At 30.0% G+C, this 19,980-nt stretch overlaps 2 protein-coding genes across 2 annotated transcripts; one reads left to right on the top strand and one right to left on the bottom strand.

The window, feature by feature from the left end:
- Window positions 1-1,829: 1,829 nt before the first annotated feature.
- On the top strand, window positions 1,830-4,345 carry LOC130946748 (E3 ubiquitin-protein ligase RMA1H1-like). Its single transcript, XM_057875592.1, has 2 exons — window positions 1,830-2,035; window positions 3,223-4,345. Exon 2 carries the CDS (start codon window positions 3,265-3,267, stop codon window positions 4,006-4,008), a length of 744 nt encoding a protein of 247 aa, XP_057731575.1. The 5' UTR covers window positions 1,830-2,035; window positions 3,223-3,264; the 3' UTR covers window positions 4,009-4,345.
- A 4,876-nt stretch (window positions 4,346-9,221) lies between these two features.
- LOC130946782 (pentatricopeptide repeat-containing protein At2g20710, mitochondrial-like) lies at window positions 9,222-11,086 on the bottom strand. The gene is made up of 2 exons (XM_057875627.1): window positions 10,774-11,086; window positions 9,222-10,257 (listed from the first exon to the last, which is right to left on the bottom strand). The coding sequence occupies exons 1-2, from the start codon at window positions 11,035-11,037 to the stop codon at window positions 9,289-9,291; spliced, it is 1,233 nt and encodes a 410-aa protein (XP_057731610.1). The 5' UTR covers window positions 11,038-11,086; the 3' UTR covers window positions 9,222-9,288.
- Window positions 11,087-19,980: the final 8,894 nt, after the last annotated feature.

The following is a 19,980-nucleotide window of genomic DNA, read 5'->3' as shown; positions in this document are numbered from 1 at the left end:
GTAATATGATTTTTCTGTTGTTTGGGATTATGATTGAAATAGCTAGTATATAATTTAATATTTTATTAAAACTCCTTTTACTCTCGGTTCCCTTTCAATCAAGGAATCAATGGGAATGGAAATTCATATATTAATAAAAATAAGGGTTTAACTAACTCAAACTTTTACTAATAATAATTTTATTATGTGTCCTAAAAATACATAGTAACTAAATCCTAAAAATAATTAGTTATTTACAAAAACATTCTAAAATATTTGATCAACTATTTTATATGTCTACTGATACGAAGATATTATAGAAAAATCATCATCATTTCATTTAATTGGAATGCATTTTAACCACCAAATAAATTACAATATTATCTCCTTCTATTACTAAAATATATCCAGACAAAATAATAGAGAAATTAATCAAGTTCTTCTCACTCCCCTCTATATCTTAGTATCTTCAGGTGCCTTTAAAGTTGAAATAAGATTCATTGGCTTTGTGATAATAACAATTAGAAACAAACAATAATGACTCATTTTATTAATATCGCATGTCGGCTTTGGTTGATAATATAATTTATATAGCTTTAGCGCAAGTTGAATACTTGAATTATATATTTATAAGTATAGAATTTAGATAATATTTTCAATTATTTCTAATCAATTTTTAAAATTTTCAATAAAATGCATAACACTACTTATAAAATTGAGATATTAGCTATTAGCTATAGTTGTGGTGCACTTGGCAAAAGATCATCCTGTGCCTCAAGACACTCAATCAATTTACGTTAATAGACATCACATAACAACTAATTTGCCTTTTGAGCTTTTATTCATTAAATTAATTAGAGAGAAAAAAAAAATTCAAATATGAAATCGATGCTTATTTCTATATGAATATATTAGAATTTAATGTTTTCTAAATTTTCACTTTTTAATTTCTTAAAATAATAGTTAGATTTAAAAAAATTCACTAATTACAAGGTGGCGCGTAAGTTGCTATAATTGGCGGCATATTGACTATTGAGTATGGTATGACTCCCTTCAGTGCTGCGAATATTTTTTATTATTATTATTTTCTATTTTAATGCTGTGTTAAATGTTTTCTACATTAAGAATTATGAGTTAGAAGGAGTCAAATCCAATTTAATCCAATAAAGAAATTACTAAATCATCAAAACGAAAGTTGCTTAGCTGTGAAAAGGTCCGTTTAATTCTAAAATGATTTTCTTAAACAATTATCTACCATCTTCATTTTAAATCTCGAACATTCAATTTTTTTTGCGTTATTTTAGTATTTAAAATTTTAATGATTTATCTATTTTATCTTTTTTTTATGAAAGATTATTTTATGTAAATTCACGGATACTTTGTATGTGGGTATAAAGCAAATAAAATTTTAATTTTTAAAATTTTAATCTAAAATTTCACTAAATGAAATAATTTTACAATAAATTAGATTTAATTATTATATTTATCTTTATAGTTTTACAATTTTTTTTCAAATTCTTATAATGTAAAAATTTATAATTAAATTTTTATATCAGATAAAAATTTTAAAGAATACACATATTTTTTGGAGTATTTATTTTGGTGTTTAATGTAGAATAAACTATAAATTATTTTAAAATATTCTAGGATGATTGTTTTTTTTAAAGTAAAAATTAATAAAATTTTAATTACAAATTAAGTATAAAATTTAAGTAAAAAAAAAATAAAACTATAAAAATTAACATAACAATTAAAATTTTAAATTATATTTGGAGTTAATTTATTTCTCTGATATTCATATTTGGTGGCCTCTCAAAGAGTCAAATAAGGAAGCCACATTTGAAGCTTCTTTAAGATTTTGTTACTACTTTATACACACACACACACACTCTCTCTCTCCCCTATAAAATCAAAATCAAAGGCTTTCTCGTATCCTCTTTGTTTCTCTCTCTCATTCTTTACCTTCCAAATTCCCAATTCTAAATCCAAAACCCAACCTTTTTCTCTCCTTCTTCAACCACTACTTCTTCTTCACTTCGCTCCTTATCTTATCGCTGTAAGTTCTCTAATACCCTTCTCTTTTAATTCTTCTTCTTCTTCTTCCTCTTCTTCTCTATCGCTCTCTCGCGTTAGCAGCATGCAATTCAAAGTTTCTTTGTGATTTCTGCTTGATTTGTTTGCTTAGGTTGTTGTTGAGTTCAGCTGCTGTTTATATTTCCAAAGAAAAAGGCCTCTTTTTTTTTTGTCTAATGCTACTGAATTGATCATTTGCTTTGCGGATTTTGGAACAATTTTGCAATAGATTGTGATACTTTGCGTCTTTTCCTGATATATGTTCAATCATCTTCTCTATTGGTTAAAGTTTGCAGAGATTTGCGTCCAAAGCTACAAACAAATTGTTTATACCTTTTCTTCTTTTCTTTCCTTCCCCGTTTGTTTGTTGATCCGCATTTTCTATTATTTTTAATTAATTTTCTGACCCGTTCTTGTTCAAACTCGTGGAATTTCGGACCTTCTTTTCTTTATATATTTAATTATTATTGGTTAAGCTTCAGATCAGTTTATTTGGCATTTGCCAAAATATTTCCCCCTTTTTTTCTTTCTAGGTTGGCAAGATTTTGACTTTAACTCCTGAATTTTCTGCCATATAGTACATAGTAATTTAATTCTTTAGAGTTTCTCTTATTAGTTTCTTCCTAGATATTTGATTTTATTATTTTAGTTAGGTGGTTAGGTGAGCAATGATTTCTGACACTCAAATTATGAAAATTATGTCTAGCTAACCAACCTCTTAGTATTTGCTCGGAAGGTTCTATTTTATTTTTTCTTATCCTTTATCTCTCTTAATGTAAGAGATTTAATCTGTTAGGTTATCTGTAATCTCTATCCCTTTTTCAAGAAAATTAGAAAATTAACCATTTGGTTGTTACCCTCTTATTGCGTGCTGAAATAAGTTTTAACATAATCTTTGTATTAACTATTAAAAGTTAACAAAATTGGTTAGGTAAGGTCATGTTTATCCATTAGAAAACTAGCGGAGAGGTTACAGTTTCCATCATAAATACAAGTGGAGTTAACAGATGGATCTGTTAAATCAGATTTCATACTGATTATTTAGTGGCATAGTATGAATTCTATATAAATTTGTTAATTTGAGTGCAATATTATGTCCCCTCTTTTTTCTTTTTTGGGTCAATCTGTTTGATCTTTATTAATTTTTATATATTTGCATTCCCTTTTCAGATTTCAGGCACTGCTATAATACATTGTAGAAACGCAAAAAGAATGGATTTACATCAGTATTTTGAAGGGGGTATGCCCCAAATGGATTACTTTGAAGATAATTCATCTCTGGAAATGTGGAAATGTGCTAGTGATAGTGATGCCATTGCAGATTCAGATGGAAATGCCTCTGGTGGCTTTGAATGCAACATCTGCCTCGAATGCGTGCAAGATCCGGTAGTCACTCTTTGTGGTCATCTCTACTGCTGGCCCTGCATTTACAAGTGGCTTAATTTCCGAAACATCTCTTCCGAAACCGGAGAGAAGAGGAAGCCACAATGTCCAGTATGCAAGTCAGAAATTTCTCAATCCTCCCTTGTTCCCCTATACGGCCGTGGCCAAGCTAGCTCAGCCTCAGAAGACAAGGCTCACCAAGCCGGAGTTGTCATACCACGGCGACCCCTTGGTCCAGGATCATCAAGTACTGCAAACGTTTCCCAACCTTCATCTCGAGTTTATCATTCCCATTATCCCGATCCTTCTCAACAATTCAACTCCATTCCAGGTAGTTACTCTTCGCCGCTAACAAACTCCTTTAACACCACATATGGAATCATTGGCGAAACAATATATGCAAGGGTATTTGGAAACCAGGTGACCAACATATACACATACCCCAATTCATACCATCTTGCTGGGAACAATAATCCAAGGATTAGAAGGTATCTAATGGAAGCTGATAGATCACTGAGCAGAATATGTTTCTTTCTCTTTTGTTGCACGGTTTTGTGTCTTCTCTTATTCTGATCACTATTGCATTCTTTTTTTTTTTTATCCAATACATTCCTGTATAGATTACAAGCCTTGTGAGGGTCCTGCCATATGTATCATAGGTTAGAGAAGTTGCATATTCAGCTATGAGATATGTGTAATTAGTATGTTACCGATCTCCCAGATATATATGAAATAGAAGTCTGCATAAATTTGCTGTTGCGTTCAATTTTGGTTCTCAGCTTGTTGTATACTGAACTATGTCATATAGTTAAGAATTTATTATAAATGATATAGGAAAGTAATGTATGTGGTTTGCATATTTTACTTGTAATTCACTGATTCAAGATAAGATGGCTTTGCTTTTGGTTAAGGTTAGGCACAAGATATCTTAATTAATGATTAAATAGTTGTGTTCTTTTACTAGTTAAATTAAAAATAACAAGTTGCCTACAGCATAAGTGTTGATAACGACATAGAAACTTGTTTGGGTTGCGTTTCTTTTTCTTGGTTCTGGTAGTGGTCCTCTTTTCTGATGATAATAACTGTAAGACACATAAGAAGCAAAGGAAGAGTTCGATCAGCAACTAAAGCTATAACGATCTGAGGGGTAAGATTTTCTCCAAACGCAAATAATTTGCCTTACCAAACGTGTTTTTCACTTTTCCCCCGTTAAGATTTGAATGCTTGTCAAGAGAATGAAATTGAGAATAATCTTTGAATTAAAAGAAATCCATCTTCACGAGGTTTTTTAATACTTTAAACGCTGTAAATAATTATTTTAAAAATTAAATAAAATTAAATGATTGAGTAAAATAATTTATGCCATTAGTGAATCAAAATTATTTTTTTTTTATAATATATTTTAGAAGAATTATTTTCTATATCCAAGTAATTTCGGTATCCAAGTTTATCCAATCTTCTCCCTCGCGTTTTTTCTTTTTCTTCTCCTTCTTCTTCTTGTTTCAAATTCACGTATGCGCGGAGCTGCTTTTTCTTCTTCGCGTTCCTCCTCTTTCTTAATCTCCTCTCTTTTTCGCGTTCTTTCTTCCACTTTTTCTTTTTCGTGTGGGAGAGAGAAGAGTGTATCTCCCAATAGTGTGAGAAGAGAAGTGTTTAACTTTGCTATGGGAGCTACAAATTGGTGCCTCCGATTTGTTTTATTTTTTTCCCAAATAATCACAAATCGGACGGTCCGATCTGTGATTTCGAAAATAAAAAAATTTTAATATTGAAATCGGACCGTCCGATTTTTATTTTAAAAAATAAAAAATATATAAAATACAAAACGGACCATGCGATTTGTAATTTTTTTTCTCTTCAAACAAATTGGACCCTTCGATTTGTAGTTTATTTTTTTCTTTAAACAAATCAGACCGTCCGATTTAAATAAAACACCATATTAAAAAAAACACCTAATCTTCCAATATTAATGTATTACACATATATTTAACCAATGTAAAAAAAAATTAGCCTCTTTCTTCACGTGTTTTTTTTATTGTCATTTTTGTTGTTGTTGTTGCTGTTATATCTTTTTTTCTTTTCCTTATTCTTTTCCTGGTGGAGAAGCAGTAAAAGAAGAGGAGGTAGATATTTGAATTGTGTAGAACAGAAATAAACCGAAATTATATTTAGAAATGAACTGCAATTATATTTAGAACGTCTGAATATAATTTCGGTTCATTTCTAAATATAATTTCGATTCATTTCTGAGTGAATTAATTTGTTCTGATTCTTTTGTTTCACTACATTGAGAGGAATATAACCAAAAAAAAGAGAAGAAAACAAAATTCTTCAAAACTTCTTATCATGTTCTTCTTTTCTTGTCTTACTCATCTAATCAAATAAAGAAGAAGAAACACATAATGCTGCAAAATCACTTGATAGATTTGGATGTGTTTTTGTTTATGATTCAATTTTATTCTGGATTTAAAGAAGGTGCATTTAATCTGTGCTTGTTTTGAAATGAGTTTACATTTTGAATTTAATTTTCGGTTCATTCTAAATATAATTTCAGTTTATTTCTGAATATAATTTCGGTTCATTTTTGTTCTGCACAATTCAAAACTCTTTTTCCTTACCTTCTATTGCTTCTTCACCAGGAAGCGAAGAAAGAAAAAAAAAATACAGCAGCAACAACAACAATCAAAGAATAACGATAAGGAGTAAACACATGAAAAAAAGGAACGCGAGAGAGAATGAGGAGGAAGAGGAGGAACGCGAAGAAGAAGAAGTCGCATAAACGAGCGTGAGAAACAGAAGAAAAATAAGAAACAAGTGTAAGAAGAAGGAGGAGAAGAATGAGGAGAAGAAGAAACAGCAGTGCGTGTAATCACGCTCCTTTAATAATAATAGTTTTTGTTGGTATTGAACCTACTTAAATAAAGTTAAATAAAAAAAATACTTGAACGTGTAACTGACCCTTATTTTAAAAATAAAGTTTCAATTTAACAATTTTATTAGGCTTAGTTTAACCACTCCTTAAACCTACTTTTATATTATTAATAATATCCACAAACCATATAAAAAAAATAAAAGACCCAACATAGTCTAGTTTCAACCATAACATTGGCTATCATTTTCAATAAACTATTTAGTATGAAAAGACTAAAAGGAAATTAATTGCCATATCATTGAAGCAATATCTTTTGTAGAGGTAATGCCACAGCTAACTTTATTCTCACGCATTGCATATGAATTACAAGTTTATGTATGATGAGTGAGGACAAGACTTATAATTATATAACGCTGGTTTTCTTTTTATTACATGAAAGTGACTCCTCAGCCAAATTATTGTGAGTTGGTTGAAGCATAATAACTGCTATATATGATATATTTCACAAAAAGACCAATTCTGCTCCTCTATCAATTTCATTGCCTAAATTGGAGAAAGCATTGCACCGAGAGAGATTTTAACCTTAAACTATATTCTAGAAAGTTACATAATTTAGCTGGGAAATGCGTCTTTTTTTTCAAACTTTTGCTTATAAGCTGTGTATCACGATTTGAATAATATTATACATTTAAAATTTTTTTAATCAAATCTAATTAAATTAATTTAATATAACAAAAATTAATCATGATTAATATTATTTTAAATTTTATTATTTAAATTGATTCGATTCTTCATAAAAAAAATTTGGATGCGTTGCTTTACTCTTAGAATTTATAGATGAGATAAAGGATAAGATTAGTGGGACTGCCTTGAAAGAAGCAACTTGGACATGATTTTTGTCTTCATTTGCTAGATTCTGAAATGCAACAGCTTGCTGATGCTTTATTTTTTTTACTTCATTGAAAAACAATTAAAATATAAACTAAAGTTCTATTTATTGATCAGTATTACGCTACATGATATTTTATGGATCAACGATGATGCATAAACTTATATTAGTGAGAGATTGCTATGAGCCATTTTCCATGTGACTAGCCACATTTACCGTGTTTTGTTATGTTTATTGTTAGTCATGTCTTTGCAATTTTTATGTCCTTATACAAACAAACTTTTATTATCATGAGTTAGGCACATATAAAAATCTGGTTCACCCATCTGGATGAGTCTTCTAGAAGTCAAGCGGATTGGTTCAATTTGTTCGACCACGTCTGTTTAGGGGTGGCAATATGTACCCTACCCGCGGATACTCAATTCGATCCCATCCGGTCGAGTAGAGTTGCAAACTCGATTCGCAGCGAGTAGGATGCGAGTAGAGTTTTCGTGCGGGTCGGATAGGGTGCGGGTTGAGCCTCAACTCTACTCGACCAACCCGCACCCTATATATGTATATATTATATACTTATATAAAAATATATTCTAAGTGGATGTTGAACCAAAAACCTCTCACTAAATGCAAAAGATCCTTAGTTATTAAATGAATATCATTAATTGATAATTTAATAAACTTTTTTTACATAAAAGTCAGTTCTATTTTAAATTATCATCAAATTATCTAGTAATATTGCATCTTTTTTTGTAACCCGCGGATAGGATCGGGTACCCGTGGGTTAAGAGCGAGTAGGGTTAGGGTTGAGATATTCTCAACCTGCGGATAGAGTAGGGTTGAGTTTATATAAAAATCTCTACCCGCGGGTAGGGTTAGGGTTGACTCCAAACCCTACCCTACCCTACCTATTGCGGAAATAGATCTTCTCCAGTTTTTTTAACACTTGAGGAAATGAAGTGTGATCTCTTACCATTAACTTTATAAGTGGAACTAAAATTAAATATGAGAGAGAAAGTAATGAAGGGTGAGAGATCATAATTGACACCATCCAATTTTTTCTTCACTGGAGAGGATCCACCCTCACCCATTGCCATCCCTTCGTCCGTTTCAGTATGTTTAAGCCGGACGGTTCAATTATATATCAAATGAAGTATACATGAAGGTGGAACTCAGGTGTAGTCGACTTCACGTGAAGTTGATAGTTGAAAGTTATTAGATGGTTTAACTGATTTGACTAAATTTTCATCTAATAGCTCTCAACTATCAAGTTCACGTGAAGTCGACTGTACCTGAATTTTCATCATATATAAATATCCAAAATAAAAATTCCCCCATTTAAAGGAAATTCGTTGAACTAAATGAATTAATCCGTTTTTTTTTGTCTAAAGGAATAACTTTTAACAAAAAAAAAAATCTATTTTTAGGTTAAAAATTTTTTGTCGATTTTTTTTACCTTTTTAATAAGTTATTGACTTAAAATTTGAGATGTTTTGATCAAATCATGAGTTATTTGTGTTGGATTGTTACAAAAATATTTTAAAAAAATGAGAAAAAAAAATTAAACGGACTAAACAAAATTATCCCGTTTATTTCACACAGCAAGTCCGTTTAATTCATGGATTAGATTGAATTTGTTAAATGTCTTATTTTACGGATCTCTTTCTTAGACAAAAATTACTCATTTATACTTTTAAAAGTGGTTAAACGGGTTCCAGAGCTTCATTTATTTTAACAGCCCTAGCTTTTTCTGAGCTGAATCTAATGGTTTGAGAGAAAATGGTTGATGTAGTCATGATGATGAGTTAAAACTCGACTAAGATTATGTTTGAAATTTGTATTTAACACACAAATGAAGAGATAGAGACAGAGACATATATTTTCTGTTTTTATAACAAAAAAGCTGTATCTTTTTTTCATAACAAAACAGATTTTATATATACGATTTTGTTTCTTGAGAGACTCAATTACCTGAGAATCTTGGTGGTATTCACTGACGGATTCAAAAAAAATTTGTAGTGGAAACAAAAATAGTACAATAAAAAGATAAAAAAAATTAATATCTATATTTCAAAATATATTAATAAATTTTTAATAATCAAATTAACACATCAAAAATAGTCTTCATTGCTTGAACTGCTTTCTCCATATTATTATCCGCGCAGTAGTGTTCTGCCAAATTTTCCCATGTAGACGCATGCAATTGCTTGCCGCTATCCAAATGCCTCTTGATACAAGCCTCAGCCTTATCCAACATACCCAATTTACAATAAGTATGGATCATAAGATGTGGAATTCTGGCATCGAAAACTTTGTAATTGGACTCCCATTCTTCCATGATCTTCTCAGCTCCAAAAATGTCACCTAGCTTCACCAAAGAGCTTAACATTAAGAAGTGACCTTGGTTGTAAAATCGCTTCCTGAGTTTGCACTTCCCCCAAATTCCATAAACCTTAGCCTTATTACCAATACCAGCATATATAGTTAGAATAGATAAACAGGCAACAGGGTTGCCTAAAGCTAGCTGCTCTGATTTCTTCAGTGCTGACAAGGCCTTCTCGACATTGCCACCTTTCAGATAACCGTTTGCTGCGATAGCGTAGGTACGCCAACGAACAGTTACCAGAGGATCAGCTTCCATCCTCATTAGTAACTTGTCTATCCCTTGTATGTCTGCAGCAACAACATATGCATTCAAGAGAATAGTATATGTACCAGGGTCGCGTATGTCCTTCTCCATCATTTCTTGCATTAGGCTATCCAATTTGTCATATTTGCCTAACTCTGCATACAGTTTCAACATCTTATTGTAACGCATGGGGGTGGTCAAGGGATAAATCTCCCTGATTTTCTTCATCAAAGCCTCCGCTTTCTCCAAAGATTTATGCTCTGCATAGCATTCCGCGAGCGCGACATTTATCTTGAATTTAATTCGGGAATTAGGAATGTCTTCGTAGAAGTTCTCAGTTTGTTCAAGGCCACGAACTATCGATAGCAATTTGAGATGATCAGCAATGTCTCCTGTGGTCAAGTCATATTTTTCTGACTCACGCATCCATTCTGATAACTAACAAAAGCAATGTTCCATCAACTCTCCATATTAGGAGTCATTAGTCAAGCACAGCAATACTATAAGCATCGTTTAAAAAATTGAACTAACTAGTGAAACCTTGCTATCAATTATCATGATCCAATTGACTTACCCGGTTGAAATTATGATTGAATCAATGGTTAGGCAATACAAAAATATCAAAACACAACTATAAGTAAACCTTATCCTTATCCCGTTAGATGTGAATAGATTAATAAAACAAACACCACCATAATATCTTGTCGTATACCATAAACTAACTAAACAAACTAGCATCAAAGTAACATAGAACAGAGCATTGCACAAACTTTGCCTAAATAAATGAAACAAAACAATGATCCGATTATAACTTATATTGTCAGTCACTAAAAGACGAACATGAATCCCGATCAGAAACCAGCTGCATTCAGTGTTTTAGATGAAAGGGTACCATAGAATAAGCTTCACTATATCGTAAAAGAAAAGTAAAGGTTGGAACTTGAAGTGTAAAACCTCAAGGGCGTGCGTATAGCAACGTCTCTGACAGAGGCATGCGATGAGATATCGGATTTTTTCGTGAGTGATGGATCCGCCATCTTGAACCCATTGGTTGAGAATGGGGGTCACCGGGGTTGTGGGGTCCCGATTATCCTGGACTATTTTAGCTTCGAGTTCATCGAAAGAATGAAAAGAAGAAATCAGTGATTTTGTTGAGTATAATTGATAGGAAGAAACACGGGAGATATTGAAAAGTTTGCAAATTGATCGAAACAACATTGTCACTTCCACTCTCAACTCTCGACTCTGCGTTTCTCCCCTTCCTCAGAAGAAGGGCGAATATACGATTACGAACGAGAGAACGTGAACAGGCCCAAAAACATAAAAAATTATATTAAAAAAATAATTAAAAAATAATATTATGAAATTATAAGAGTTTGTCAATAAAAAATAATTCTTGTTTTATCCAAAAAAAAAAAGAATTTAACTAATATATTTATCTATAATAATATTATGAAATTATAAGTTTTTTAAAATAAATTAGATCTCAATATTTATCCTTTTCATAACTTTAAAAATTAATAATAACAAATATAAAAAATTTTATAAAATAAGAGAAAGAAAGGAACATAAATACATAAGATTCGTATTCTGCTTTGACACCTCCTGTATAGTGGACAATAGGAAAAATAACTATTTGTACCTATGAATTTGATCAATGCTGACAAAAGTACTCATTAAAGAAGAAAACTAACGTTGTATCCATCAAAGATTAATTCTGTACGACAAAAATACCCAAATCCTAAATTTATGTTGACTTTTTAATAAAATTTCAGAATTACCCCATCATTATCTTCAACCTCTCATCTCTTCTTTTCCAAACACCTCCATTGTCTAAACCTTAACCACCTTCTATTCTCTACTACTCTACTAACCACCACTGCCGCCATCTTTCCACGCTGACGATGACAAAGACGACAACAAGACAACCAGGCAATCCATCCGTTCCCACGCAACGCTAGATGGAAAAACTTCCTAAGTGAGACTGAACCGAGATCCAGCGCGCAAGGTCCTGTGGTGCGATTTAACTCCTCCTAGGTCCACTTCAAGCTCATAGACTCCATGAAAAAAGATCCTATATTTACAACAGTACAAATTACAAATTTATTATATAATTAACGAAGTTGAACTTTCTCACTCTCCCAAATTACCACCATCATGTGCAAGATTCCTGTGTTACTTACATGCGACCCCACCAAAGCGATCTTACCAAAGTTTCAATTTTTAGCATCCAAAGGTGCTTCTCCTTCTGTCATTGTATTGAAAGTGATGGAGGAATGGTGGTGATGGTAATGGCGGTAATAGAGTGTTGATAGGATTTGAGATTGGAGAAGTGATGATGAGAAGTAAAATTAAAAGTTAGAGTGAAATTGTTGTTGTTTATGGCTATGACAGTGGAGAAGGAGGAAGATGAGGTTGACGGTTGGTGACGGTGGCGGTGATGATAATGTTGGTGAAGGAGATGGTAAAATTGATGAAAAGAATAAAGAGAAGGTTGAAATTTACTGAAAGGGGTATTGAGATTAGGATTAGAAAAATGATAATTTTGAATTTTTAGGTATTGAGATTAGGGTTTTTAGGCAATGGAGGTGTTTGAGATTTGGGAAAGAAGAGAGGAGGGGTTGAAGATAATGGTGAGGGTAATTCTGGAATTTTATTAAAAAGTCAACATAAATTTAGGATTTTGATACTTTTGTCGTACGGAATCCATCTTTGATGGATACAACGTTAGTTTCCTTCTTGAATTGATATTTTTGTTAGTGTTCGTCAAATTCATGGGTACAAATAATTGTTTTTCCTTGTATATAGATTAGCATTTTCCTTGTTAATAACACTTCTTTGATAAACGCTTTTGAAAAAAATATGTACTAGTGAGATTAGAATAAATAATTTAAAAAAGTGATATTTTGGTAATAAATTTTTGAAATTACGGTATTTTAAGTAAAAAAAAATAAGAAAAATAAAGTGAGTGAAAAAAAAAAGAAAATTCTTTAATTTAAAAAAAATTATTTTAATTATAGTGAGAAAGACTAAAATAGTATTATGTGACATGTTTTTATTATCAATTTGATAATATTAATAGATTTTAATTTCAATTACAATAAAAAAATATCAAGTGATATATTTTAATGGTTAAATTAACAATTAATAATAATATAAGAGAGATAAAATAAGTAAAGGTAAAACATAAAAAAAAAAAAGAGAAACCTCTTTTATTTTAAAAGAAAAGATTTAATTCAATTATAATTTTGAGAGTATCATGGATTAGTAATAATATATAATAGATATAATGGATTAGTAATAATATAAAAGAGAGATATAACGGATAAAAGAGAGAAATAGAAAAACGCAAATAAAGAGCGCTCCTTAAAATGCATTTGAATTGTATTTTTATTTTTTATTTTTGTTTTTATTTTAAGTATTTTTTATTTTTTAAATTTTATAAAAAAAACAATGAAGACAATAAATTTTTTTTATCTCTTATTTTCTCTTTTTTTACAAAATTTTAAAAACAAAAAAATATTAAAAATAAAAATAGAAAATAAAAATATAAATCACACTCTTAAGTTTAGAAAAAAAAATTTATTTAATTGCTCCATATTAAAATATATAATTTAAAAAGTCAAAAGAGATAAAGTGAATAAATGAGGAAGAGAAAATTCTTTAGTTTTAGAGGAAAATATATAATTTTAAGGTGCATGTTATGGTAAAGAGATAATTTTTTTGGATAGATGGTTTATATATTTATCTAAAAAAATGTGTGATATTATTTTTTTATTTATTTTAAATGAGTAAACTACCATTTTTACACATAAAAGTTGAAAACGCTGATATATTTACCTATAAAAGATAAAAATAACCATTTGTACTCATAAAGATTGACTTTCGCAAGTAAAATTACCCAAACCCTAAATAATTACGTAAAATTTTCAAATTACCCCCTTTTTTTCTCTCAGGCACCCACCCTCACTCACTATCTGCAGCACCTAAACTACTATTACTGTAGCATCTCTCTCTCTCTCTCTCTCTCTCTCTCTCTATATATATATATATATATATATATATATATATATATATATATATATATATATATCACTCATTTACTCACTTTTTCTCTCTCACCTCTTGAACATAAACATAACCTAACCATTGTCCTTTTCAAAATCACAAAAAAGAACAAACTCAAATCAAATTGAAGAATATAACATACACAGATTCAAAATAAAACCAATTTCTTAGAACCTTCCCAAAAAATTACCAATTTCTCAGATTTCAGATCACCATTTTCGTTGCAAATAACACATAACACAAATTTGATTTTGGCGACATTGGGAGGAGATGATGAAGACGCATCGCTAGGAGGAGAAGAGAGCAGTGATGCCAAGAGAAGGAGAAGACGAAGTGTTCTTCTTCCTTTTCGGGCTCCCTCAACAACGGCGACGATGATGCGATAGCGGCGGCGAGTCCCCACATTGCCAGTGCGATCTCCCTCTCCCTCCTCTTCTCTTCTTCTTCCTCGGGTGGGGGTATGTGTAATGTCTTCGTGTGTGAGTTTTGGAGGAAAAGGGGGTGGTGGCTGGGTGAAGAGGGTTAGGGTTAGAAAAGTGGCTGAATGAAGGGGGTGGTGGTGGAATTTGAGATTCGAAAGGGAAAGGGGGGTGGTGGCTGGGTGAAGAGCTTTAGGGTTAGAAAGGTGGTCAGGTGAATGGGGTGGTGGTGGAATTTGAGATTAGAAAGGGAAAGTGGATTGTGGCTGGGTGAAGAGGGTTAGGGTTAGAAAGGTGGCTAGGTGAAGGGGGGTGGTGGTGGGATTGGAAATTAGAAAAGTGATGGTGAAGATAATAGTAATTTTGGGATTTTAAGTAGTTTTTTAGTGTTTGGATAATTTTGTTGTGCGGAACCCATATTTCATGGTACAAATGATAATTTCTTTTTTTATGGGTAGATATGTCAGCGTTTTCAACTTTTGTGGGTAAAAATAGTAGTTTACTCTTTTTAAATTAAATCATATACTCCTTTTCATTCTCTTTACACAAAAACTTCTTTGTTATAGAATTATCCATCATTTTAATTAATTATAGTGAGATACAGTGTAATGTGATATATTTTTATTGTCAAATTAATATATTTTAATTTTAGTTATGATGAAAAAATATTATATAATACATCTCGATTGTTAAATTAGTAGTTAGTAATAATATATAAGAAAAATAAAATATGTAAAAAAAGAAGAGATATAAAAAAAAGAGGAAGAATAAGAGACTTCTTTAATTTTAGAGGAGAAGTCTTCAATTCAATCATAATAAAAGAGTGTCATATTGTCATGTAATAAATTTTGATTGTAAAATTAATAATATAATGGATATAGAATTTAACTAATATACACTTTAAGAATACACTTTTAAAATATAATAATAAAAAATTTTTAATATTTTTTGATGTATTTAATGTATTAAAAATTTTAAAAAATATTTTTTATAATAACTATTATAAAATATTTCTTTTTATAGTATGCTTAACTTATATCTTTAGGACACAAGTTAACAAAATCTTAATACATAATGGATATACATTAAGCAATTATTCATTTGTTTAAATTGGCTTTTAAATTGTGTTTCTAAAAATAAATTATTTTTGTTTATGTGACAATTATATTTGTGTAAAACCTAAACTCTTTAACATCAATATGAAAATTAAATTCTAAAAATATGTCATTTTTTATGAAAAAATATTTTTTTGGATTTTTTATTATTTGTCTAAAGAACAAAGCAACTGTTTATCGTTCGAAAATTTTTAATCGATTCCCAATCATTCAAGTTATTATTCTAAATTGTTCTTGAAAGTTATGGCAGGCTTAGAGAATGGGAGGTTGAATCTATACCTTTCTTTTAAGTTACTGAAAAGATCATTTAAAACAAACTTTCAATTCTGATTCTGTTTGTACTCAACAGCGAAAAATTTATGAGACAATTTATTTTTATCTCATGAATATCAGAAAACAGAACACAGCAGAGAAGAAAAAAGCTAACATCAGCATGTATCCTGGTTCGGTTGCCTTGTGCTATGCAACCTACGTCCAGTCTCCTCCACAACAATGGAGAAATTTCCACTATAGTTAAAAGTATTACATACACCAATTCCACAGGATTGACACAATTCTTTCACACTCAAGTTCTAACCTAACTTGACGTTGACTATACTAATACCTAACTCTTTACTCTTAGTGCTAACCCAACTAAGAAAGGGATAACTTACAGGTACAAGATACAAGACACAGACATACCTAAAGAAATCAGAAAATAACTCTAGCCTTTTCTCTCAAGTATATCACTCAATCTCTTTCCACTCTTGGCTTTTACTTGAACTCTCTCATTATACATTTTCACTCAAGAAATTACAGAAAGATAAACATAGAAAAGTACATTACAATCTGTAAAACATGAAGGAGATTGACTTCATCAACAGCCTCTTTGCTATGTGATAAACCAGATTTGCAAGCCTCAGATTTGGTTCTTCAATATTGGCAGAATGTTTCTTTGAAAGAAAACATTATCCAACTAGAGAAACTTCTTCAGGAAACTCTTCACAGAACACAACTCACCAAACTCTGGTTTTCTCTCTTTGGCTTCTGAATGAATAGAAATCTTCTTTTATCTCCTTGCATGTTGCTGGGTTCTTCTTCCTAGGTCAACTTCTTGAGCTTTGTGCTTCTCCAACCCACCGTCTCACTTTTCCCATTAATCCTCAAAATAGGAATTTTGGTTCTGACCATCTCATATTGACCGAAAGCCACAGAGCAGTAGAAACAACCATTTTCAATGGTAAACCAGATCTTGGCCATAGAAAAGCTACTTGGTCCCCAAGATTTATTTTCAACCGTAAATACACAACAGAGTTGAACAGAAATAAACTTTTCCATGAATACCATTTTCAGACTAGCAGAAAGTTGGGAAGATGAGAATAAAATGAGATGCATGTAGAAGAAAATAAAATCACATTTAGCTTCTGACCTCTTCTTGACCTAGATTGATGTGGGTGATTAGACTTCACCTTTTCTTGCTTAATCTTTCTCTTTCTTGTTTTTTTGGTGATTAACTTAGGGAAGAAGCTCTCTCTCTCTCTCTCTCCTTCCTGATTTTTTGACCAACACACAAAAGTGTTCGTTGCTTGTGATGTGAGATCAAATTGGAGGGATTTGTTGCTAACTAGTTTGGATCGAATTTGATTTGCTTGGCCCGTCTGATCCCTTGCTTTGTTTTTCTTTGGGCTTTTATTTTCTTTGTAGCCCTTCAGCCTTGTCTTTGATTTCTTTCCGTTTGGGCTACCTTGGTGTATTGATTTTGGCCTGCATCAATAAATAATTAGCCACATATAATCATAAAACAATCAACACTAATTATTTACTTTACCCAATAAAATAATATTTGTCATCATTAATTATATTAGTTAGTTTCTTAACTCAACAGTCCTTAACTATTGAGGGCGTGTTTGGAAAACCCATTGGAAGGGAAGAAACACGTTTACACTTCTTGAAAGCTTCAACTTTTGGTTTGGCAAATTTTTTTTTCTCATGATCGCAGAAGTGATTTTGCTACCAAAACCACGTTTACAAGAAGCAACTATTTGTAGTTTCTGCGTTTTCTTAACGGGCTTTTAGCCCTGGATACTAACCATTTATTTATCTTTTACCAACTTTATCCTTTATGTATGTTATTGTATTATTTATAGAATTCTTGTTATTTCTATTTATATGAGCTCTATTTTTCTATTATTTATTATTTTTATTTTTTTCAACTGTTTATTTGACATTACACACTTTTATAATTGTGATTTTTGTGTATTATGTTTGTTATTATCTTTTTATAATATGATTTATTGATTCTATTAGGTAAAGTAAATTAAACAAAAAATTAACTGTAAATAATAATAATAGTAAAAAATTATAGCATACTAAAAAAGAATACTAAAAATACTAAAAATATACTATATAAAAAGATCATCAAGAAATTTTAGATTTGTTTCAATCACTACAAAGTAAATATTTAATTTTTATTATTTTTAGTACTTTCTTTTATAATTGTAATTCTCATATACTATGTTTTAGTGTAATTTTTTGTAATATAAATTATGATTCTATTAAAAAAGATAAATTAAATAAAAAATTAATCATAGATAATAATAAAATCATAAACGTTGGATTCTAAATTAATATTAAGAATAAGATTATTGAAAGTACTAGAATAAAAGTACGATGTAAAAAAATACTAAAGTAATATTTTTACGTTAATATTTAAAAAATATAACATATTTGATTAAATATTCTTTTACATATATAAATATATATATCTAAAATTTATATTTTTTATTTTTATTTAAAAATATATTTTGTTTATTTTTATATGTTATTTTTATTTTAGTATGTAAATATTAATTTTATTATAAAATTAACTAATAAGATCTATTTAAATATTTAAATTAAAATGATAGGATAATATAAAAAATTATTTAAAGTTGATGTCCATTTTAGTAATTTTTTATCTAAGAATAATTTTGAATGGTATAAGCCAAACAATATTTATTTTACTATAATCCATTTTGATACAAAAATTACCAAACATAAATCACTTTAACATAAACTTACTTTTTATCAAAATCAAGTTTGCAAAATTAATTTTATGCAAATTCCCATTTACAAACTATAATCCAAATACACACTAAATAATTGATATCAGTAGCTTCTGCAAATGGTAATTAATGATGTGTCAAAAACTATTTAGACGAACTACGGTTGAAAATCAAATAGAAATTTTTGAATTGTATCAGTCATTTTATCTTTTGAACAAATAGTCAGATTCGAAGATGACTTTTTTATTATCTAGGATTGATTAGGTATATAATTAGGTTTTGATATGTATAAGTGCGCAATAATATAAGAATAGAGTTTTATCTCCGAGTAAAATATTTAATCAAATTTATTCAAGTTGTTATAACCAGTTTTTAAATTACGCACCCTCTCTTTCTCTGTTTTTTTTTTTTTTCTTTCTTCTTCTCCTTCTGCTCCACCTCTTTCTCTTATTCTTCTTGTTACTAACATTTCATTTGCTGTTTTTTTTTTCTCTTTCATTTTTTCTTTTTTTTTTCTTTCGTTATTGTCGTTATCACTACCATCACTACCTTCTCCTCTTCTTCCATTTTTTCATTTGATTTCTTCTTTTTATTCGTTTTTCTCTTCTTACTTCTCCATCATCATCATCATCCTTATCATTATATCGTTATCGTTATCTTTTTTATTATTATCGTCGTTATTATTATCATTATCGTTGAATTTTTGTCATATTAACGATGTTGGCTGATCTAAAATTAATTTAGATGTATTTTTGTTCATAATTCAGTCTTGTTTGTATGCTTGTTTTCGAACTGAGTTTGCGTGTCGCAATCATTAAATAATTTCAGTGTAAAAACCAAGAAATTTTTGTATATTTGTTAAGAAATTTTGATGTATTTTTATTCTAATAAGTTCATCATAATTCAAAACAAAACTCAGCACAATGATGAGGGGTCCAACCCTTCATTCTTCAAGATAAGGGAGAATATTATCTACAACCCGACCAAAAAACACACAATTGATCCAATTATTCTCGCACATTAACTTACTAATGAGACGTCGCAGTACTAAAGTGTTAATCATTCCATAACTACTTGCGTTAGGCTATGATAAATTACTCTAGGTCTTGCAACTGCTTCTTCTTCTTCTTTTTTTTCATCATCACCTTCTTTTTCTTTTTTATTTTTTTTTGTTTTACCTTCTCAAGTTCCTTCTTGTTTTACACTTTTAACAAGAATAAAAACAATAAACCTACATTCATTCAACTAAAAGAAAGAAAGAAATAAAAAAATACAGTATTAAAGAACACATTTTTGTGCTTATATAGCAAAGTTTCGGTGCAAAAACTAAAAGATTTATGTGTATTTGTTAATAAATTTTGGTGTATTTTTATTCTTATAAGTTATAAATAATTCAAAACTCTTCCTCTTCTTCCTCCTCTTGTGCTGCTTCTTCTTTTTCTTCTTTTTCATCATTATCTTCTTTTTCTTCTTGTTCATCTTTTTCTTTTTATTTTACCTTCTCAAGTTTCTTCTTGTTTTACTCTCTTAACAAGA

This window comes from Arachis stenosperma, chromosome 8 (genome assembly GCF_014773155.1).
Source record: "Arachis stenosperma cultivar V10309 chromosome 8, arast.V10309.gnm1.PFL2, whole genome shotgun sequence".
NCBI classification, from domain to species: domain Eukaryota; kingdom Viridiplantae; phylum Streptophyta; class Magnoliopsida; order Fabales; family Fabaceae; genus Arachis; species Arachis stenosperma.
Note: the sequence above shows the minus strand (reverse complement) of the source record. Positions and strands in the feature narration are given on the sequence as shown.

What these genes read in the sequence shown, in the direction of transcription:
- LOC130946782 (XM_057875627.1), bottom strand. Translation starts at nt 11,037, where the DNA reads ATGTTGTTTCGATCAATTTGCAAACTTTTCAATATCTCCCGTGTTTCT. An exon ending in GCTATACGCACGCCCTTGAG is followed by an intron (nt 10,258 to 10,773) that starts GTTTTACACTTC and finishes TGCTTTTGTTAG; the next exon opens with TTATCAGAATGGATGCGTGA.
- LOC130946748 (XM_057875592.1), top strand. Translation starts at nt 3,265, where the DNA reads ATGGATTTACATCAGTATTTTGAAGGGGGTATGCCCCAAATGGATTAC.